This window comes from Hypomesus transpacificus, chromosome 13 (genome assembly GCF_021917145.1).
Source record: "Hypomesus transpacificus isolate Combined female chromosome 13, fHypTra1, whole genome shotgun sequence".
NCBI classification, from domain to species: Eukaryota; Metazoa; Chordata; class Actinopteri; order Osmeriformes; family Osmeridae; genus Hypomesus; species Hypomesus transpacificus.
Window position 1 is genome coordinate 4,623,193 of NC_061072.1, and position 22,367 is coordinate 4,645,559.

General features: G+C 52.4%; 1 protein-coding gene across 12 annotated transcripts in view; it reads left to right on the plus strand.

The window, feature by feature from the left end:
* Positions 1-19,133, plus strand: part of camk2g1 (calcium/calmodulin-dependent protein kinase (CaM kinase) II gamma 1) — a 29,124-nt gene extending 9,991 nt beyond the window's left edge. The window contains exons 6-23 of one of the 12 annotated variants that reach the window (XM_047031880.1): positions 412-484; positions 2,062-2,164; positions 2,541-2,624; positions 3,029-3,123; positions 3,879-4,001; positions 4,968-5,051; positions 7,010-7,052; positions 8,040-8,099; positions 10,939-10,979; positions 11,403-11,486; positions 11,879-11,923; positions 12,019-12,064; positions 12,477-12,557; positions 13,738-13,860; positions 14,207-14,282; positions 15,717-15,811; positions 16,006-16,242; positions 16,536-19,133. In XM_047031880.1, the coding sequence (XP_046887836.1) occupies positions 412-484; positions 2,062-2,164; positions 2,541-2,624; positions 3,029-3,123; positions 3,879-4,001; positions 4,968-5,051; positions 7,010-7,052; positions 8,040-8,099; positions 10,939-10,979; positions 11,403-11,486; positions 11,879-11,923; positions 12,019-12,064; positions 12,477-12,557; positions 13,738-13,860; positions 14,207-14,282; positions 15,717-15,811; positions 16,006-16,238 (1,489 nt within the window). In that variant the 3' untranslated portion in view covers positions 16,239-16,242; positions 16,536-19,133. The remainder of the gene's footprint in view (positions 1-411; positions 485-2,061; positions 2,165-2,540; positions 2,625-3,028; positions 3,124-3,878; positions 4,002-4,967; positions 5,052-7,009; positions 7,053-8,039; positions 8,100-10,938; positions 10,980-11,402; positions 11,487-11,878; positions 11,924-12,018; positions 12,065-12,476; positions 12,558-13,737; positions 13,861-14,206; positions 14,283-15,716; positions 15,812-16,005; positions 16,243-16,535) is intronic. The other 11 variants (XM_047031881.1, XM_047031883.1, XM_047031885.1 and 8 more) reach the window with 11 other exon arrangements.
* Positions 19,134-22,367: the final 3,234 nt, after the last annotated feature.

Consider the following 22,367-nt stretch of genomic DNA (forward strand, 5'->3'; position numbering starts at 1 on the left):
TCCCTGATTCGCTCTCGTCTCCCTCCCTCTCTGTCTGCCCCTCCCCCGGGGGCATGCGCTCACACACACATGCATGCTTTTATGCTGGAAGATGATGGCAGCATCCAGAGTTGGTCGTTTCTATGTTGTTAAACCCCCACACATGGCAACTGCACTCAACCCTTCTTTCAGTTCAGTAGCTGGACATTTGCCATGTAGTAATGATGTATGTAATACGGTTGGTAAATGTGGTGAATGCTAATCTCTCTCTCACTCTCTGTGTCTCTGTCTCTCTCTGTCTCACTCTCTCTCTCTCTCTGTCTCTCTCTCTGTCTCTCACTCTGTCTCTCACTCTGTCTCTCTCTGTCTCTCACTCTGTCTCTCTCTCTCTTTCTCTCTCTGGCCCTGCCCCTCCCCCATCTCTTCCTCTAGTCAGTGTATTAATCAGATCTTGGAGAGTGTCAATCATATCCACCAGCATGACATCGTGCACAGGGACCTCAAGGTGAGTGGCTGCCCGTCGCCATGGCAACCGCACACACACACCTCTGTCCATGGCAACGCTCGCTACCCCGTCGCTCTCTCTCTATCTGTTTCTCTCACCATACTCCCCTTCCATCCCTTTTTTACTCCCCCCCCCCTCTCTCTCTCTGTTTCCCTCTCTCTTGGCATTGCCTCCCCCTCTCTTTACATTTCCTTCAGGACTCTGAACATGAGTGTGTGTGCTGGAGAGCAGGGTACAGAAATGGCCTGTCATCAGAGCATAAGGGCAAAGGATAATACATGGTGGGACCCCCCCCCCCCCCCCCGGATAAGAAACTAGCTCTGACCATTGTAACGAGGCCCATTATAAGAGTTAGGCAGGGCAGTCTTACTGTTGTAACGAGGCCCATTATAAGAGTTAGGCAGGGCAGTCTTACTGTTGTAACGAGGCCCATTATAAGAGTTAGGCAGGGCAGTCTTACTGTTGTAACGAGGCCCATTATAAGAGTTAGGCAGGGCAGTCTTACTGTTGTAACGAGGCCCATTATAAGAGTTAGGCAGGGCAGTCTTACTGTTGTAACGAGGCCCATTATAAGAGTTAGGCAGGGCAGTCTTACTGTTGTAACGAGGCCCATTATAAGAGTTAGGCAGGGCAGTCTTACTGTTGTAACGAGGCCCATTATAAGAGTTAGGCAGGGCAGTCTTACTGTTGTAACGAGGCCCATTATAAGAGTTAGGCAGGGCAGTCTTACTGTTGTAACGAGGCCCATTATAAGAGTTAGGCAGGGCAGTCTTACTGTTGTAACGAGGCCCATTATAAGAGTTAGGCAGGGCAGTCTTACTGTTGTAACGAGGCCCATTATAAGAGGGAAGGGAAAGAGAATGAAGAGCCTCAGAGTAACCATGACAACCTGACTGACATCACAATAGTCTGTTTTCACGGGAGCGACCTTTGTCGTGTTTTCATCCGTTTGGTGCAAAATGAACATGAAACCGTCCTCCTTTTCTCCTCCTGCAGATGAACCACATTTCATCTGCAATTTCACTGCATTACAATGTGAGAGAGTGTGTGCGCTCTCGCATGCATGCACACTTGTGTGTTTCCTCACGTGTGTGTGTGTGTTGGTGCTGTCGGCCTGACGTGTCGGCCTCTGGCACTGAGTGGGCTTGTACTGCAGCCCCTTCATGTTCGACTGCTCAAATAACGGCCAGCTCAAACGCTGCCACACAAACACATACCACACATTTAGTATTCACCCCACTGTAGCGCCAAAATGACTCCCTAGTGGTTTCCATGACTACAAGCCCATGTCCATATATGGTCTTGTTGAGAGGAGCTGTCTCTCCTCTCCTCCTCCCTGCTCTCTTTCCATCTCTAGATTTCCTATACAGTACACTCTCTCCAAATATGTATGTATATATATATATGTATTTCTGTAGAAGGAAATGCATTGAGGGTTGTGTCTGTATGAATTTGTATCTGTATGAATATGTGTGTATGAATGTTTGTATAGCCCTGTATGACTGTATGACTGTGCACAACTCTGCGTGACTGGGTGTCTGTATAACTGTGTCTAACTCTGTGTGATGGTCTGTCAGCCTGAGAACCTGTTGCTGGCCAGCAAGCTGAAGGGAGCAGCAGTGAAGCTAGCAGACTTTGGGCTAGCCATCGAGGTGCAGGGAGACCAACAGGCCTGGTTTGGTGAGAGAGTTTTCTCAAATAATCCCACACGCCAACACTAACTCACACAGAAGCCGCAGGAATTACAGAGCCTACTTCAGTAACGGCTTCACTGCCGCTTTGACTGTTTCGGTAGTTGAGTATTCTGTAGATTAAATAAGATACACCAGGAAAAAAAAAAGGTTAAAAAAAAGTTTGCCTTACAAAATCATTGCCAACACAAGAATGTTGTCCCAAATATGATAGCATTAGTCCGATGATATGAAGCTGGCATATAGCTAGAGGCCCAGAGAATGTGTTCTGTCAGCCAGCCGGACTTGAATGAGCGACAGAACAAAGCTGAGGTGAAACACCGTGAGCAGACAGCAGTGAAACCCTCCTTGTGTGTTTGTGGCAGGGTTTGCGGGCACCCCTGGATACCTGTCCCCGGAGGTCCTGAGGAAAGACCCCTACGGCAAGCCTGTGGATATCTGGGCCTGTGGTGAGCACTAACGCCCTGCGTCACACCGTCGGACACACCGACACTCATCTGGGGAGGTCAGGGGGGGTGACGAGCAGTCACTAGGTCACCATGCTGGTCACTAGACACGACATTACAACTACAGGAGACACTTAAAGGGGATTTTGGCTGCAGTTTGGCGGACATACCTGGTGTCGTTTTGTGTGGGAAGTGGGAACTACAACAAATATGGGGTTGTGACGGTTATAAAAAATAAATAAATATATAAAAATTCAGGCCAAGTCTTTCAATACATACTGTAGAAATTGATCCCAGAGCAGAGTTGAAGGAAATCTCTCACCCCCTTCTTCTCTCTCTCTCCCTCTGTCTCTCCCTCTCTCTCCCTTTCCCTCTCTCTCCCTCTGTGTCTCTGTGTCTCTCCTCAGGTGTGATTCTGTATATCCTGTTAGTTGGCTATCCTCCATTCTGGGATGAAGACCAGCACAAACTGTACCAGCAGATCAAGGCTGGGGCCTACGACGTATGTCAGTGTGTGTGTGTGTGTGTGGGGGGGGGGGGGGGTTCTCCTTTGAAGGGAGCAGGTGAACAGTTAGGAGTGTTAAACAGAGAGATGCGCTGGAGCTATTGATCCTATCAGGGCACCCTGACGCATTGCAGAGGTGTGTGTGTGTGTGTATGCTCCTTTCCTGCACTCTGGTAATGAAGTTTTCAGTTTGCAGAATCCCCCGTCTGTCTCCTGTTTAATTAATGACCTCAGTAGACAGAGTACTAATATAATGTATGTGTTCCTCTCTCCCTCTCCTCTCTCTCTGCCCCTAATCCTCTCTCTCCTTACCCTCTCCCTCTCCTCCCTCTCTCCTCCCCTCTTCTCTCCCTCTGTCCTCCCCTCTCCTTACCCTCTCTCCCCCTCATCCTCTCTCTCTCCTCCCTCTCCTCTCTCTCTCTCTCCTCCCCTTCTCCCTCTCCCTCCCCCTCTCCTCTCCCTCTCTCTCTCTCTCCTCTCTCTCCTCTATCTGTACCCCCCTCCTCTCCCTCTCCTCCCCCTGCTCCTCCCCCTGGTCCTCTCCCTCTCTCCTCCCTCTCCTCCCTCTCCTCTCCCTCCCCCTCTCCTCTCCCTCCCTCTCTCTCCCTCTCTCTCTCCTCTCCCTCCCCCTCCTCCCTCTCCCTCCCCCTCTCCTCTCCTCTCCCTCCTCCTCTCCTCTCTCTCTCCTCCTCCTCCCCCTCCCCTCTCCCTCCCCCTCTCCTCCCTCCCTCTCTCTCTCCTCTCCTGCTCAGTTCCCCTCTCCAGAGTGGGACACAGTCACTCCAGAGGCTAAGAACCTGATCAACCAGATGCTGACCATCAACCCTGCCAAGAGGATTACCTCTGAGCAGGCCCTCAAACACCCCTGGGTCTGCGTAAGTACACACACACACTCTCACACAGACACACACACACTTATACACACCCCTACACACACAAAGTCACTCTCTCACACACACATACACTCTCACACACACACAGACACACAATCACTCTTACACACTCATACACACACACACACACACACACACACAGACATTATGATCGGCACTTTAGTGTGCATGTAAACACACACAGGGTCTCATGTACGTACATTCGCAAACGCAGTGTTATTAGCGCCATGGCCAACCCACAGATTGCGCACGCTGTGAAACTTCAGGTCATCGGGTAATCAGCGCCTTTCTCCGCCCACTATACCGTACATTGCAAGCATTTAAACGCGCAATTGGATGGGCCTCCTTCTCTCTTTCTATCATGGATCAGCCACCAAAGTCAAAACAGGGATGACTGTTTGAAATGATCCTGATGCCAATATTTGTAATGTCGCAAGGAGTTTAACAACTGCTGGAATGGAATGTGAACGCTGAGTCGGAGATTCTATGTAGTCTTTGATTTCTTCCGGTAACTGTAATATTGCATGGCTGCTTAATCTGTCACGCGTAATGATTTTGTGTTCACTCAACTCAAAAAGTGTGATCCTTTTCCATTTTGCGGATAATTTTCACCGCAAAATGGAAGCACGCTTTCACGGGCGGTTTCTGTACATACCGCGGAATACATCATTAGGTGCACTTTACACATCCCCTCCCATCTCTTTATGGGAACTCTCACTTTCCCCTTGACCCTCCCCTGAATGCATATGCATGACACGGAAAAGCGCAATTTGCCATTTTCAGTTCCCGCCACAGGCAGTCTGCGCTTTTACCTCAGTGCGCCATGTTTGTACATACCTCGCCATGCTTTTACGCGCACGTTGCGAAACAAATACGCCTGAAGTGGGCGCCAAAGCGTTAGTACCTGAGGCCCTGTGTGTGTGTAATGCTCTTCTCTGTTGTCCTCAGCAACGCTCCACCGTGGCCTCCATGATGCACAGACAGGAGACCGTGGAGTGTCTGCGCAAGTTCAACGCCCGCCGAAAACTGAAAGTACTTCTAACCCAGCACACCTCTCCTCTACACCTCCTCCAGCCCTGTCTCTCCTCTCTCCTCTACACCTCCTCCAGTCCTGTCTCTTCTCTCTCCTCTACACCTCCTCCAGTCCTGTCTCTTCTCTCTCTCCTCTACACCTCCTCCAGTCCTGTCTCTTCTCTCTCTCCTCTACACCTCCTCCAGCCCTGTCTCTCCTCTCTCCTCTACACCTCCTCCAGTCCTGTCTCTTCTCTCTCCTCTACACCTCCTCCAGTCCTGTCTCTTCTCTCTCTCCTCTACACCTCCTCCAGTCCTGTCTCTTCTCTCTCTCCTCTACACCTCCTCCAGTCCTGTCTCTTCTCTCTCCTCTACACCTCTTCCAGCCCTGTCTCTTCTCTCTACTCTACACCTCCTCCAGCCCTGTCTCCTCTCCCTCTCCTCTACACCTCCTCCAGTCCTGTCTCTTCTCCCTCTCCTCTACACCTCCTCCAGTCCTGTCTCTTCTCTCTCCTCTACACCTCCTCCAGTCCTGTCTCTTCTCTCTCTCCTCAACACCTCCTCCAGTCCTGTCTCTTCTCTCTCTCCTCTACACCTCCTCCAGCCCTGTCTCTTCTCCCTCTCCTCTACACCTCCTCCAGTCCTGTCTCTTCTCTCTCTCCTCTACACCTCCTCCAGTCCTGTCTCTTCTCTCTCCTCTACACCTCCTCCAGCCCTGTCTCTTCTCTCTCCTCTACATCTCCTCCAGTCCTGTCTCTTCTCTCTCCTCTACATCTCCTCCAGTCCTGTCTCTTCTCTCTCCTCTACACCTCCTCCAGTCCTGTCTCTTCTCTCTCTCCTCTACACCTCCTCCAGCCCTGTCTCTCCTCTCTCCTCTACACCTCCTCCAGTCCTGTCTCTTCTCTCTCCTCTACACCTCCTCCAGTCCTGTCTCTTCTCTCTCTCCTCTACACCTCCTCCAGTCCTGTCTCTTCTCTCTCTCCTCTACACCTCCTCCAGTCCTGTCTCTTCTCTCTCCTCTACACCTCTTCCAGCCCTGTCTCTTCTCTCTCCTCTACACCTCCTCCAGCCCTGTCTCTTCTCCCTCTCCTCTACACCTCCTCCAGTCCTGTCTCTTCTCCCTCTCCTCTACACCTCCTCCAGTCCTGTCTCTTCTCTCTCCTCTACACCTCCTCCAGTCCTGTCTCTTCTCTCTCTCCTCTACACCTCCTCCAGTCCTGTCTCTTCTCTCTCTCCTCTACACCTCCTCCAGCCCTGTCTCTTCTCCCTCTCCTCTACACCTCCTCCAGTCCTGTCTCTTCTCTCTCCCCTCTACACCTCCTCCAGCCCTGTCTCTTCTCTCTCCTCTACACCTCCTCCAGCCCTGTCTCTTCTTTCTCCTCTACACCTCCTCCATTCCTGTCTCTTCTCTCTCTCCTCTACACCTCCTCCATTCCTGTCTCTTCTCTCTCTCCTCTACACCTCCTCCAGTCCTGTCTCTTTTCTCTCCTCTACACCTCCTCCAGCCCTGTATCTTCTCTCTCCTCTACATCTCCTCCAGTCCTGTCTCTTCTCTCTCCTCTACACCTCCTCCAGTCCTGTCTCTTCTCTCTCTCCTCTACACCTCCTCCAGTCCTGTCTCTTCTCTCTCTCCTCTACACCTCCTCCAGTCCTGTCTCTTCTCTCTCCTCTACACCTCTTCCAGCCCTGTCTCTTCTCTCTCCTCTACACCTCCTCCAGCCCTGTCTCTTCTCCCTCTCCTCTACACCTCCTCCAGTCCTGTCTCTTCTCCCTCTCCTCTACACCTCCTCCAGTCCTGTCTCTTCTCTCTCCTCTACACCTCCTCCAGTCCTGTCTCTTCTCTCTCTCCTCTACACCTCCTCCAGTCCTCTCTCTTCTCCCTGTTCTTCACCCCCCCCCCCCCCCCTGTCGCCTCACATGCTCTAGTCTCCCCAGGAGGTTGTGCTCCCCCCCCCTCACGTGTCCTCCTCTCTGTCTAGGGGGCCATCCTGACCACAATGCTGGTCTCCAGAAACTTCTCAGGTAGGTGTGGGGTGCTTGTGAGTGTGTGTATGTGTGTGTGTATATATATGTGTGTGTGTGCCTCCAGGTACCCTGTTGTAATGTTCTCTCCACTACTCCTCGTTTCTGTGAGGAAGCGCATGCAGCTGTAGAGGCCAGTCACTGAGTGTTTGCGTTGTGGAAGGTAGACTGATAGAGGGAGCGGTGTGCTGTCAGACCCAGCCTGTAGATTGCTGCTGTTGAGGAGCGAGGACGTGCTGGCGTCGGGAGAGCATTCCTCCCCGTGCAGCTCACCTGTACTGTGTGTGTGTGGTCTGTTTGTTTTATGTGAAGGGGTAACCATCATTATCTGTGCTAACATCTCTCTCCTTGTGTGTCCTCCTTTCTGCTGTCTCTCGTGTGTGTGTGTGTGTGTGTGTGAGAGAGAGAGAGAGTGAAAGAGAGGTGACGTGTTGGAAGGCTAGAATGGTTTATTGAGGGGTTAATTATGTCGCTTGACAGCGGTGTCCCGGCCCTGCAGGTACCTGTAAGGCAGGGGTGTCGAGCTCCGGTCCTCGAGGGCCGCTGTCCTGCATGTTTTAGATGTTTCCCTGATCCAGCTCACCTGATTCAAATGAATGGTCGTTATAACAACCCTTTTAATTGAATCAGGTGTGTTGGAGCAGGGAAACATCTAAAACATGCAGGACAGCGGCCCTCGAGGACCGGAGTTCGACACCCCTGCTGTAAGGGCTCAGGTGGACGTAGCTCCTGAGAGAGCCCGGGTCTACACGCTCTGTGTCTGTGGGCCCAAAGGGAACCCCCCCGGGGTCCCCCCCTGTGGGCCGGTCCTGTGCGCTCTGCTGCACCTGTCTCCAGCCATCCTCGCAGGCTTGGCATGGGGGTGACTGGAGACATGTGCAGGCGGAGCCGCGGGGGGGGGGGGGGGGGGGGGTGAGGTCAGCTGGCGAAGGCTGATTGGCCGAGCCCCCCCCCCCCCCCCACAACTGTAGCCTTTCTATCCACTAGTGGGCCGGCAGCATACCAACTCTGCTGCTGCCTCCTCCACTGCCTCGCTGGCACAGGAAGGTACGTCCCTGGGACACGCCCACCCACTTCCTCCTCACACACACACTCACACACACACACACTCACACACATACACACACACCTATCCTGGGGCGGCACAGTAACCCCCCCTCTTCCGCTTCCTGCATGCAAGCCTGACCCTTCCCCTGTTATCACACACACACACGCACACACACACAGCACACTGTCTCTTATCAGTGGATATGTTCTAAACGGACACACTAGATTCACAACACACACTAGACCCACGCCATACCTACAGTACTGTAACGACGATGCCGTCGTCGTAGCCTTTAACATCTGTACACGTCATCCGCCCCCCACCTTCTACACGGTCAACATCCCCACATCACACACAGCCACTAGGTCGCCTAGACCCCAGAGGGCCCGGCCGTGTGGGGCTGGGGGCGGGGCTGGGGGCGGGGCTGGCGGGGCGTGTGTCCAGGGGGCTGACTGCAGGGGCCGGCAGGAGCTGGGTTGGCTTGCTGCCATCGTCAGACCTGGGGCGGGCGGAGGCCGGGGGGAGGCGGGGGAGGATGGCACGGGGGTGCGGGAAGGTGGGCGTCACCAGAGGGCAGGCCCTGGTTACCGTGGTGACTGGGCGGGGGGGGGGGGACCTCTGGGTGCCCCTCCAGGACTCTGGGAGACGCTTCCGGAAGCATGTCCGTGTCCTCCGTCCACGTGTCCCTCCGGCCTGGGGGGTGGTGAGAGGTCTGCGATCCCAGAACTGGTGTGAGGGGGCGGGGGGGCGGGGCTAGAGGGAACCACTGGGTTCTCAGGCCCCCTAACGAGGGACGGCCTGTCACTGAGAACATCGGCCTTTCAGCACTGTTTTAAGAGATGCTCCTTTTCATTAAGTGCTGTAGCAACTCCAGATACCTGAAACCAGAGGCCTGGGTGTAGCCTCTACTAACCTCTACCTGAGACTAAAGGCCTGAGTGTAGCCTCTACTAACCTCTACCTGAGACCAGAGGCCTGGGTGTAGCCTCTACTAGCCTCTACCTGAGACTAAAGGCCTTAGTGTAGCCTTTCCGAGCCTCTACCTGAGACCAGAGGCCTGGGTGTAGCCTCTACAAGCCTCTACCTAAGACCAGAGGCCTGAGTGTAGCCTCTACTAGCCTCTACCTGAGACCAGAGGCCTGAATGTAGCCTCTACTAGCCTCTACCTGAGACCAGAGGCCTGAGTGTAGGATCTACTAGCCTCTACCTGAGACCAGAGGCCTGGGTGTAGCCTCTACCAGCCTCTACCTGAGACCAGAGGCCTTAGTGTAGCCTCTAATAGCCTCTACCTGAGACTAGAGACCCGGGATAGAGCCTCTGGAGGGTCCAGGTCCCTCTTAGGTGTATGATTGGTGCTTTGTGATTCTGGATGAGGTTGATTGACAGAACTGTACGATCGAGTCCTCCAATCCCAGGGCTCTTCTCTGTGAACGGACCAATCGCCTGCGGTGTAAGTGCTGAAGACTGATGACATCATTGCTCCGAACAAGGCAGATTAGCCCCCCGGTCCTGACATCTACCTACGATTGGCTTAGTGCTGCGATGATATCACTGCTCGCTTCCCCCCCCTCCCTCCCTCCCTCCCTCCCTCCCTCCCTTTTTCCATTGCTAGCTCCTCCCCTTCCTGGGTGTGTGAGGCGGGCCTGGCTGTAAACAGATAAGGCCATGTCTGACCCAGTCCTCCTAAAACACAGTGTCCTAAAGGACTAGTTGCCTTTTGCATGTAGATGTGTGTTACCCCTAACAGCTGGCAAGGTGCTCCTTCAAATGCCCCAAGAGATCTCCTCCATCCTGTCCCTGGAAGCAGTGGTGACTGGGGCTGGTCAGACGCGGGAGGGCTCTGCTTAGACTGACCAGTCACTTGCAGAGCCTGCTCGCGTCAGACCAGGGATTGTTACAAGGAGGAAAGGGTGCAGTGTGGGTATTGGAAACCTGTCCCACATGCTTTTGCACTCACCCCATTGGCTGCTTGAAAGGGTGAGATGGCAAGAAGCAGAACAACCCCAATCGGGTGCCACCACCTCATTTCTGATTTGCTGAAGGACAGCTGTGTATTGTGGGAGCTGTAGTTTTGGCTGCTGCATGGCTGGGCCAAGGGAGCTTGTATACACACATGGAGCATCAACAGCATGAACTAGACCCAGGCAACTGTAGCTGCCCCAACCCTCTTTTCCCCACCTCGTCAACTCCTGATGCTGTGTTAATGAGCCATTTCAATCTTTCCTTGGGTTTCTTCCGCTTGTTAATGGAAGGTAAGACTCTGGAGAGGTTTTGGAGTGGGGGAAATGTGTCCGGGCATGTGTGTTTTGTATAGAAACCGAGTTTCTAAGTGCAGGGCTTTAAAGCTTCCAACCAAGGGGAAATAACTCAAGCTTCTAACATGAATCAATAATTGACATGAACCTGGCTCCAATGCATCAGGCGAGTGGCAGCATAGGTCAGACCATCACTCACTGGACGATCTGCACCCAGATCCAGCCAGGGAACAGGCTGACGGCAGCTTCCCTCTGAAGTGTCCAGCCTCACGACCTCATCAGAAACCTTGTCAGTCAGGTCAGAGGTGGATCATATACCATGGGCCCTCTGCCTGGCTGCCATAGAGGGATTTGTAGCTGTGACCAAAAGGAGGTTTTAGAGATCTAAGGGGGGGGAAGAGCTTTGGTAGGATTTATCTTAAATGTTCTCTTGTACGTAGGGATATGTTGTGTGGGATTGTGTGGCGTGAGCTGCCAGTAGGGCTGTGTTGGGTGGTGGGCGGTGGGGGCTGAACAGTTGGGTGACATCGCCTGGCGCTGCTCTCATTCGCTCTCCTCCCCTCTGTCTCTCGTTTGTTTCACAGCTTGCAAAAGTTTACTCAACAAGAAGTCCGACTCTGCCAAGGTATGGATGTCTTGATTCTCTCCCTCTCCTCTGGACTCGCTCTTTCTGTCTATTCGTCCATATCTGTCGCTGTTTCTTCTTTAGGTAGTGCATCATTCAATCCTCCATTCAGTAACTGTCATAGCAATATAGTCCACTGACTGTCTGCTTTCCATAGTTGGTTGACTCTCCATAAACACATGAGATATTATGATATCAGAGCTGGATGTAGACAGTTAGTGGAGCAGTAGAGGATCCGAGCTGGATGTAGACACAGAGTTAGTGGAGCAGTAGAGGACCAGAGAGATGTTCTTGTGCTCTCACTCACTGGCAACGGTGTTGGAGAGGGATTATTACCCATGATCCCTGTGTGCGTCTATCTTATAACTCTATACTGTGTGTGTGTGTGTGTGTGTGCGTCCTCCCCACCCCCCTACCCCTCAGCCTCAGACCAACAACAGTAAGAACAGTATAGTGAGCGCCATCAATGCCCTGAAAGAAAGCAACATGGCAGCCAACTCCCAGATGGTAGGTCCTTATCTTAGCCCTGTCATGTTGCTGTGCCCATGTTAGTCCCCTCATCCCACTGCTCTCGGGGTTACATCCAACTCACAGCATCCTCAACTCCATCCTATAGTCCTCCATCGACCTACCACCCTCCTAACCACCCTCCTACCCTCCTAACCACCCTCCTACCATCCTAACCACCCTCCTACCACCCTCCTACCATCCTAACCACCCACCTACCATCCTAACCACCCTCCTACCATCCTAACCACCCCAGGGACTGAAGTCTTCCCTCCTAGCATGCTAACCTACCTCACCACATTGTGCTGTGCGTTGAACTCTCTTCCTTTTGATTCCGTTCTCCTCGTATGGCCCGCGTGCGCGTGTCTAACTGTGCCCCTCCGGCCCCTCAGGAATCCCAGAGCACGGTGGTGCACAACCCCCCCGACGGCGTCAAGGTGAGGGACAGTCCTGTTATCGCCCATTAGAAGGGGCCCCTTATTGAGCGCGGAGCGTGCACGCATGTCATGTGCTCCTGTCTGTCCATGTGCAGGGCTCCACCGACAGCAACACCAACGACACCGAGGAAGATATGAAAGGTAGGAACGGTGCCCCGCCTCCTCTCCACCCTTCCTGAGCTCTCCCTTTCTCTCTCCCTGTCCCCTTTGCTCTCTCCCTCTCTCCCTCTCTCTCTCTCTCCCTCTGCCTCTGTTCATTGAAGAAGTGTGTTGCTCCCAGCCCTGTGTGCTCTGTAAAGCCGGCCGTGTGGAGACATGTGTGTCTCTCACTCTCTGCCTGTGTGCCTGTGGTGGCTGGGTCTGTTTTTGCGTTGTGTTGTACTGTGCATGCCTGTTGTCTGTGCGAGTGCGGGTTTGCTCCTGTGCGCCTATATGCGCGCGCGTGTGTGTCTGTATGTATGCGTGTGTGTGTGTGTCTGTATGCGCACGTGTGTGTGTCTGTATGTGTGTGTGTGTGTCTGAATGCCTGTGTGTGTGTGTGTGTGTGTTCTAGCGGACAGCTCGGTGGTCAGTCAGGGCAGTGCCCAAGAGGAGATGCCCCCCCTTCTGTCCTCACCTCACAACTCACCTGCCAGTAAGTGTAACCATGGCAACTGAAAACCCTCTGCGGCCACCCCAGGCGAGGACCACACCTCCTGTCACTAAGGGCAACAGTCTTTCACCCTTGACCCCCCTCTCCTTATCCAATCGGCTTTCCCCTGTGTGAATTTAATCTGTCTGCGTGTTCCCTCTTTATAAATGTTGTGTTGTTGTTAACCTGATCCTCAGTCTAATGAAGGAAGCCCTCTCTTTTAGCTGTGTCTCCATCCCTCTCTCTCTCACCTCTCCTCCCTCAGCTGTCTCCGTCCCTCTCTCTCACCTCTCCTCCATCAGCTGTCTCCATCCCTCTCTCTCACCTCTCCTCCATCAGCTGTCTCCATCCCTCTCTCTCACCTCTCCTCCATCAGCTGTCTCCCTCCCTCTCACCTCTCCTCCTCTTGACAGTTCCTGGCCTCCCTGGAACTCTCTAGAAGCCCTAGATCTGTCTTCTCTCAGACCTCTTCTTGTCCTCTGGCCTCTGTGCGCTGGCCTGTTCTCTGCTATGCTCTCCTCCTGTCCTCCCTAGCACTCCTGAAGGACTCTCCTCCACCCCCACCCTCCCCCATTCTCTCCTTCCTGTCGCAAAATGCTGCCCTTGCATAAGCCCCACTGATATGCTGTGAGCCAGTGGCAAAGCCTGCTCCTGGTCTCCTCCTTGCTGTTAGGCCGATCATCCAGTCCAACAGAAGAGGTTAGAGTTGAATAAAATAGAACAGTTTGAAGAGAAGGGAGACTGCATGTACACATGACATCATGGCGTTATCTAGTCTACTACATCTCCTGGACGTCCTTCACACTCACAGTGCTGGTTACGGCTTCGCATGTCCACTTTCTGTCTGCTACCTATGTGTGTGTGTTCCACCTGTGTGTGTGTGTGTTCCACCTGTGTGTGTGTGTGTGTTCCACTGTGTGTGTGTTCCACCTGTGTGTGTGTGTGTGTGTGTTCCACCTGTGTGTGTGTTCCACCTGTGTGTGTGTGTGCCACCTCTGTCTCTGTCAGTCAATCTGAAAATGCCTCACATTTTACTCTGTGTCACTGTTTGTCTTGTAACTCATGTCCTTTGACTTGACTTGTCCTTGTCCTTGTCCACATCTGCACGGATGGTGTGCTTGCATGTCTGTGTGTGTGTGTGTCTGTGTGTGTGTGTGTGTTGACCATGCGTTGTGTGTTCCAGCCACTCCACTGCATGATGTAAAGCGTATGGCATGGAACAGTTCAGGCCCCTCTGGCCCAGAGCCCCAGCCTGCTCTCCCTGCTGCTCCTCTAGGGAACACCGTCCTCACTAGTCCCCAGCCCAGTAAGAACACACTCACACGCATAAACACACACACAGCAGTCAGAGCACACACACAGCAGTCAGAGCACACATCCACGGCCTAGGAAGAGGGCAGTTGTTGTAAGGTTATAGGACAGAAGAGCGATGGGAGTGAGGAAGCTGAAGGCAGCTGGTTCTGTCAGGAGGTCGAGCTACTGAGCCACATGTATACAGATGGAACACATGTTAGGAGGACACCAACAGCTCTCATCAGTTCATATAGCCCTCCCTTCATTTCTCCTTACTCTTCCCATGGTCTGGCTGTATATAACCCTCCTCATTCTCTCTCTCTCTCTCTCTCTCTCTTGCTCTTTCCTTCTCTTTCCAGCCCGTAAGCAAGAGATCATCAAGATCACAGAGCAGTTAATTGAAGCTGTCAACAATGGAGACTTTGAGGCCTACACGTGAGTATGGACTACAACTCCTAGAATGCAATGGTCTACTCAAGTGTAGCCGTACCATTACAGTCTCCCGATTCCATGATGGTGGCAGACCAGGTTGGTGGTTCCCATCTTTAATAAGGAGGACCGGAGGGTGTGCTCCAGTTATCAGGTAATCACACTGGTCAGCCTCCCCCGGGAAAGTTGATTCCAGGGTGCTGGAAAGGAGGGTGCTAAACAATGCCGATTCTGTCCTGGCCGTAGAGCAGTGGACCAGCTCTTTACCCTCGCAGATTGTTTGGGGGGGGGGTCATAGGAGTTTGACCATCCAGTCTGTGTTTGGTGGACTTGGAGAAGACGACTGTGCAGCAGGGATGCGCTTGTTTTACCAGATCGTTGTGGTGAAGAGGGAGCTGAGCCGGAAGACTAAGCTCCCGATTTACCAGTCGATCTACGTTCCAGCACTCGTCTACGGTCATGAGCTTTGGGTAGTGACTGAAAGAACCAGATTGCGGATACAAGCGGAGTGTAAATGAGGTTCCTCCGTAGTGCGGCTGGGCTCAGCCTTAGAGATGGGGGGAGCTCAGACATCTGGAGAGAGCTTGGAGTAGAGCCGATGCTCCTTTTGCGTCGAAAGGAGCCAGTTGAGATGGTTCAGTCAACATGGCTATCGCTGCAGCAGTGAAACTGCTACTACAGTAGCTAGCTAGCGTGCTGGTTGTACACAACTTGCCCCCAAAACATATTTTTATACATTTCAACTTATTTTTATGATATAAATTTATAATCCATATAAAGAAATCATAAACCTACTGCTACTGCAAAAACTGGGGGAGGAGTAGCGGTGGCTGTAATGCTAATATAAGTGTGAGACAAGGCTGTAGCCATGGAATCAACATTGGGGGGGGGACAAATTCAGGAGTCTGAGGGTCCCCCCCCCCCCCCCTGAAAACCTTTTAAGTTTAGTTATGAATATGATTACATTTTTTATGATCATTTCGGACAGCGTGTGTGGTTGCCTGTCGTAGCGTAGCACATTTATATTTTATTCATATTTTTATATCAATATATTGGGGGGAACATTTTGAACAGATTTGAATATTGGGGGGGGGGGGGGGTATATATTATGATTAGGGCCCTGGTGTGAGATGACAGTAGTGTGCTTTGCTGGTAGCAAGCGTACTAATAAACCTTCTGGTTTCCAATGGAGAATTCTCTTAAAATTCTCTCATTATTATTATTATTATATTACCCTTAAATATATGTTGAGATAATTATTGACCTTGTTATAGTGATACAAGACTATCTCGAATGGGATGGACTCCTTTTTTAGTGTTTCTAGATAGCAATGTGCTTGAAAGATCAACAGCTTGCAAACTGTAATGGTTAAAAAAAAGTATTGTCCACCTCTTTTTTCTCCTTCTTGATCCTCTGTTCCTTTTCCATCTTCTCTCCTAGGAGGATCTGTGACCCGGGACTGACCTCGTTCGAACCCGAGGCCCTGGGCAACCTGGTAGAGGGCATGGACTTCCACAAGTTCTACTTTGAGAACTGTGAGTCCATCAAATGCTCTCACACACACATTCCCCCCTTCAGGAGAAGCTCCCATCCCATGGCACCCCTTCAGCAGGGTGGCACAAAGTGCCTTCTGCTCTGCTGGGGGTTTGGAAGGATTTTGTGGCACCTCACACAACCCTGACCTTTAACATGTCCCTGATTGTTTCCTTGAATGTGTGTGTGTGCTTAGTGCTGAGCAAGAACAGCAAGCCGGTCCACACCACCCTGCTGAACCCCCACGTTCACCTGATTGGCGAGGACGCCGCCTGCATTGCCTACATCCGCCTCACCCAGTTTGTGGACGCGCAGGGCCGCCCGCGCTCCAGCCAATCAGAGGAGACCAGGGTGTGGCACCGTCGCGACAGCAAGTGGCTCAACGTTCACTTCCACTGCTCAGGGGCCCCTGCCGCTCCGCTGCAGTGATCAGGTACACACACATGCACACACACATGCACACACATGCTGTGTGTGGACTCGAACTCATGGTCCCTAAAGACTTACTACATGCCATAAAACGGATCGGTCACCATGCTACAGTTGTGCTGGCACGGAATACGCCCCATAGACAACCATGTATACACACTCTCACACACTCACACAGGTACACAAATTCACGCACGCACACACACACGGATACATCCTAAGAGTTTTTACTTACTTCTCAACACTTGTTCATAGTTTTTATTTCTCTCTCTGTCTCCCTCCCTCTCTCCCTCTCAGCCAGGGTGGCGAGGCTCCAGTAGGAGTTCATGTTTTGGGGCATTTTGGGCTAGTGCGTTTTAGAGGCTTGTCCTCTGTGTGGCCAATGCCAGGAGCCCGGCTGGGCGAGACCACACCCTCTCCACAACACCAACCAATCCCCTCCTTCCTTTGATCCGCTGGGGGCTGGCCGAGTGCGGACCTCGCCCCCTGGGATGATGCATGCATCTGGCGCCCAATAGGAGGGCGCGTCTCTGCCCTCTGAACCCCCTCCCCTGGTAGCCATCTTTCTTCTGCCCGTGTGAGATGACAGCAAACGGGGGAGGAGAGGGCGAACCGTTGAACTTGTGACAGTTATGAGTATGAGTTATGATTATACTGTGTAAAATATGACTAGATGTACCAGACACCACCGAACCCAAGCAAGCATTTCGAAACCCATAAGGGAGGAGAGTGGGGAGGGAGAATTTAGCAGCTGAGATGTCTGTCTGTCTCTACGAGCCATCGGGCAGAACTTGCGTTGTGTTGGAATGTCGGAAGTTGTGATGTTAGGATGTAGGGAGCACTTTCCCGACCGGAAGTGTAGAGGGGAAAAAAACAAGTCAGTTCAAATCAGAACTTGATGAGGTGAAAACTTGATATCAAAAGGTGAAGCACCAAAGTGTAGAGCTGTAGGCTTCTTTTTTTTTGCGTTTCTGTGTTGTTTTTTTGTTCTTGTTTTGTTGGTTAGTTTGTTTACAGAGAGAAAGGAAAGGTAGGAGCTGGGTTTGACAACGCTTTGTTGGGTTTCAGCATCGTATCCAGCTGCATTTTTCTGTGAATATCTGAGACTTGTGTCTGACTGACTCTGTATCTGAGGCAAATTATAAGTGAGTTTAAAAAGAAGAAGGAAAAAAAATAGAACTTTTTATCGTGCAAGTGAAGCTGCTGTGCGTGTCTGTGTGTTGGTATGTCTGTATGCAGTCGGGGAGAGGTGGGCTTTGGGAAATGGTCTGCGTTTTGCATGTTTTCCCCCCTCCTCCCTCTCTCTCTCTCTCTCTCTCTCTCTCTCTCTCTCTCTCTCTCTCTCTCTCTCTCTGTCTCTCTCTCTCTCTCTCTGTCTAACCACCCGTCTAGTCACTCTACCCTGTTTCCTTCTAGTCACTGTGTATGACAGTGGGTGTATAGATATGTAGAAATGTGTATATACATGTACATGCATTCAAGAGACACTCCCCCAGGACACCTAAGCAGCCAGCCCCAGAGGATCACCTCACTCCCTTATCCGGCCCTGACTGCTTGCACATTTTAAAGCATGCTCCTCCTAATTGTGGGAGTCTCTCTCGTGCACACACACACACACACACACACTCAAGATCTAGGTCACATGGACATGTAACTTTGGAGTATATAGAAAAGCTCCATTTGAGAGGAATCCAGCTTGCAGTTCAGGTGTCCCAACCGTCACCCACCCCCTTCCTCTACCCGGAGCTGGGTCTCATGCTGGTCCTTACATATCTGCCCCCAGGCCTGGTGGCAGGGCCTGGGGGCTGGGCCTGGCTGTGGGGGAGATGCTGGCCTGCTGCTGTGCTGATGTCCTGTGCTCATCCACCCATGCAGCTGTCCCCCCCCCCCCTTCATCATGACCTGGTCATCCACGTTTCACACATGGCTGTTTCACACATGGCTGTCTCTCTGTTTCTGTGTTGGGTTGGGTTTTCTTGTGGTTATTGCTGTTTTACTGTTGTTTACTGTTGGTAATGTACCGCTCAGCCAAGCTAGAGTTCTACACTCTCCCTGTAGCACACACACACACACACACACACACACACAGACTTTGACTGAATGCCCCTTAATGACACATGTTAGAATGGTAGTTAGATTTATAATATGATCGCCAACCAGATTTGAAAGAATTGTTCTTTCAAGAATTGAAACACTGACACACACACACATATAAACATATAAATACAAAGGGAAAGAACAATAAGCAGTAATTGAAAACAACATTGGAATAGGATTGAATATTTATTGATTTAAGTACAATTATTGATCTGTAGTAATCTACCCTTTAGCGGTAATTGAATTGCAGGGCTCTTCGAGAGCGGGTGAGAGAGGGAGAGAGTGTTGGCCAGCAGGTTCAGACGAACCGTGCTGTGGAACACCAGAGGGACATCTAGTATATGCATGTTTCAGTTGAGCATTTCTACCATGTACCTAATTGAATACGGATGGAGATAAGAGTTTATCATGTATAACAATATTTGCATCTTTGAAATGAAAGCCTCCATCCAGAATGTTGAATAGGTGACATGGAAAAAAATATATATATTTAAAAACACAAAAAAGCATTTGAAAAAACGTTTTGAGGAGCCGTAGCTTGGTATGAGGCCCTTGTTGTTAGTATTTCCCCAGCATTGTACCGATATACTACTACTACTATTATTACAGGCCTGTGCTTCTCTCCAGCCTGCACTCGGACGCTGGAGGTTTTTGCATGATCATGATGTACAATTAATACAACCATGAATTGACGACTATTAAGTGTTTGTCTGAATGTTAGTTGGTCTTCATCATAGCTTTGTTATTCTTCAAAACTTGGATCTTGAAAGTATTTAATAAAAATACTATTTCAGCATCGCTTCGTCTGGCAGTCTGTTTATTCCATGTCGTTGATGAAGCCGCTGTTTTCCCGACCGGATACATCCCCCCTTTCTGCTCTATACTGCAAGTGGACACTTTCTGACTGTAATGGCTGTTAAGTCAGTCCACAGTCAAGGACAGTACAGCCTTGTTTAAGGTGACAGCATGGCCCTGTTTAAGAAGGAACTGTTGTCTTATTTAAGACGGGATCTTATAATAGCTGTTCTGTTTTATTTGAGGGTGTGTGTGTGTGTGAGATGTAGGACAGCTCTCTAGGTGCTTCTACTCTGTGATTAATGAAGAGGACTTCACAACAGGTCAAGTCCTCCATACCCAGCCCTCCACCCCCACCCAGCCCTCCTCCACCCAGCCCTCCTCCACCCCACCCAGCCCTCCTCCTCCCCCACCCAGCCCTCCTCCACCCCCACCCAGCCCTCCTCCACCCCCACCCAGCCCTCCTCCTCCCCCACCCAGCCCTCCTCCACCCCACCCAGCCCTCCTCCACCCCACCCAGCCCTCTTCCACCCCACCCAGCCCTCCTCCACCCCACCCAGCCCTCCTCCTCCCCCACCCAGCCCTCCTCCACCCCACCCAGCCCTCCTCCACCCCCACCCAGCCCTCCTCCACCCCCACCCAGCCCTCCTCCACCCCACCCAGCCCTCCTCCACCACACCCACCCTTCCTCCACCTTCACCCCACCCAGCCCTCCTCCACCCCACCCAGCCCTCCTCCACACCCACCCTTCCTCCACCTTCACCCCACCCAGCCCTCCTCCACCCCACCCAGCCCTCCTCCACCCCACCCAGCCCTCCTCCACCCCCACCCAGCCCTCCTCCACCCCCACCCAGCCCTCCTCCACACCCACCCTTCCTCCACCTTCACCCCACCCAGCCCTCCTCCACCCCACCCAGCCCTCCTCCACCCCCACCCAGCCCTCCTCCACCCCACCCAGCCCTCCTCCTCCCCCACCCAGCCCTCCTCCACCCCCACCCAGCCCTCCTCCACCCCACCCAGCCCTCCTCCACCACACCCACCCTTCCTCCACCTTCACCCCACCCAGCCCTCCTCCACCCCACCCAGCCCTCCTCCACACCCACCCTTCCTCCACCTTCACCCCACCCAGCCCTCCTCCACCCCACCCAGCCCTCCTCCTCCCCCACCCAGCCCTCCTCCACCCCCACCCAGCCCTCCTCCACCCCCACCCAGCCCTCCTCCACCCCACCCAGCCCTCCTCCACACCCACCCTTCCTCCACCTTCACCCCACCCAGCCCTCCTCCACCCCACCCAGCCCTCCTCCACCCCCACCCAGCCCTCCTCCACTCCCACCCAGCCCTCCTCCACCCCACCCAGCCCTCCTCCACCCCCAACCTGCCCTCCTCCATCCCCACCCAGCCCTCCTCCACCCCAGCCCTCCTCCACCCCCACCCAGCCCTCCTCCACCCCACCCAGCCCTCCTCCACACCCACCCTTCCTCCACCTTCACCCCACCCAGCCCTCCTCCACCCCACCCAGCCCTCCTCCACCCCCACCCAGCCCTCCTCCACCCCACCCAGCCCTCCTCCACCCCCACCCAGCCCTCCTCCACCCAACCCAGCCCTCCTCCACCCCCACCCAGCCCTCCTCCACACCCACCCTTCCTCCACCTTCACCCCACCCAGCCCTCCTCCACCCCCACCCAGCCCTCCTCCACCCCACCCAGCCCTCCTCCACCCCCACCCAGCCCTCCTCCACCCCACCCAGCCCTCCTCCACCCCCAACCTGCCCTCCTCCATCCCCACCCAGCCCTCCTCCACCCCACCCAGCCCTCCTCCACCCCCACCCAGCCCTCCTCCACCCCACCCAGCCCTCCTCCACCCCCACCCAGCCCTCCTCCACCCCCACCCTGCCCTCCTCCACCCCCACCCAGCCCTCCTCCACCCCCACCCAGCCCTCCTCCACCCCACCCAGCCCTCCTCCACCCCCACCCTGCCCTCCTCCACCCCCACCCTGCCCTCCTCCATCCCCATCCCTCCTCCACAGCATCCGAAGGACATAGAGACGAGCTCCAGATCTGTATGGATGAAAGGTGATGGATGGATGTGAGGGAAACTCTCAAACTGAACTGTGGCAGACACCATGGTCCCTGTGAGTCCCAAGGACAAGCTCTCTAGAGGGAGCTGCTTCAGTAGTGCCTGCAAAATCTGGGATTTCTCAGTGTTTATGTTTAATCACAGTCAGTAGATTTTGCTTTAATATCTGCTTAAGTATTCTGTTTTTTACATTCATTCATTTATGTGTTTGTTCCTACTGTAACATATATATCAATGACTCCTGTATGTCTGGATTACACCCCAGCTGTACAGGACTGTGATACATGATCTTCCTGTCAGAATATGGATGAATATTAAGACAGGAAACAGATAAAAACACGAGCTGATCACCTGATGCTGATTACAGTTTTTCACAGTCGCTTTGGTACATTTCTCAGATCAGAATTGAAATTCTCAAAACTACGTGCTCAATCTTCACATCATTGTGTCACTTGTGCACATCAAAAAAGCAGTTTCTCATTTCTTTGAACAAGTTGCAAATGCTTTTGTACATCCATGCAAATTATTATGTACAATTCTCTGCTGTTTCCTACATAATCAATTGCTTTTGTCATGTTGATCAAAATGTATTATAATGGGTCTCTGTTGAATAGTCTCACCCTCCACCACATTTAGGCATTATTTCATAGCATAAGTCTTTACTTGCAAAATGGTTGAACAAGTTGTCACAGTAATATGTCAAGCATATTTCTATACATTTGCATTAGACTTTTATCTAAATCTGTCCTGAATTGGTAAATTGCTCCCAGATGAATATTGAACCACGTGAATCTCATGAACCATCAACTGGCCAGTATATATAGACGGAGCACAACACAATGTTACAATGTCTGACAGTGGAAGGACAAGGAAAAGGACGGGGTCAACAGCCAGAGAGAAGAAGAGGAAGAGGAGTGAGGCTGCGTGGCGGAGGAGTTGGGAGGCAAAACAGGAAGAGCCAGAAGAGGCAGAGGACGTATGCACTATCCTGATGAGATAAGACACTCTAAAATATTCTTTCCATGCTGCATCGCAAGGGAAGATATTTGTTGTGATGTGGATGAGAATTTGTAGTATTTGAAGTATGTGAATGTTGTCCAGTCTCTTGCAATCAAACTCCTACATACACTAAGGTGTAACCTACAATTTACAATACGTAAT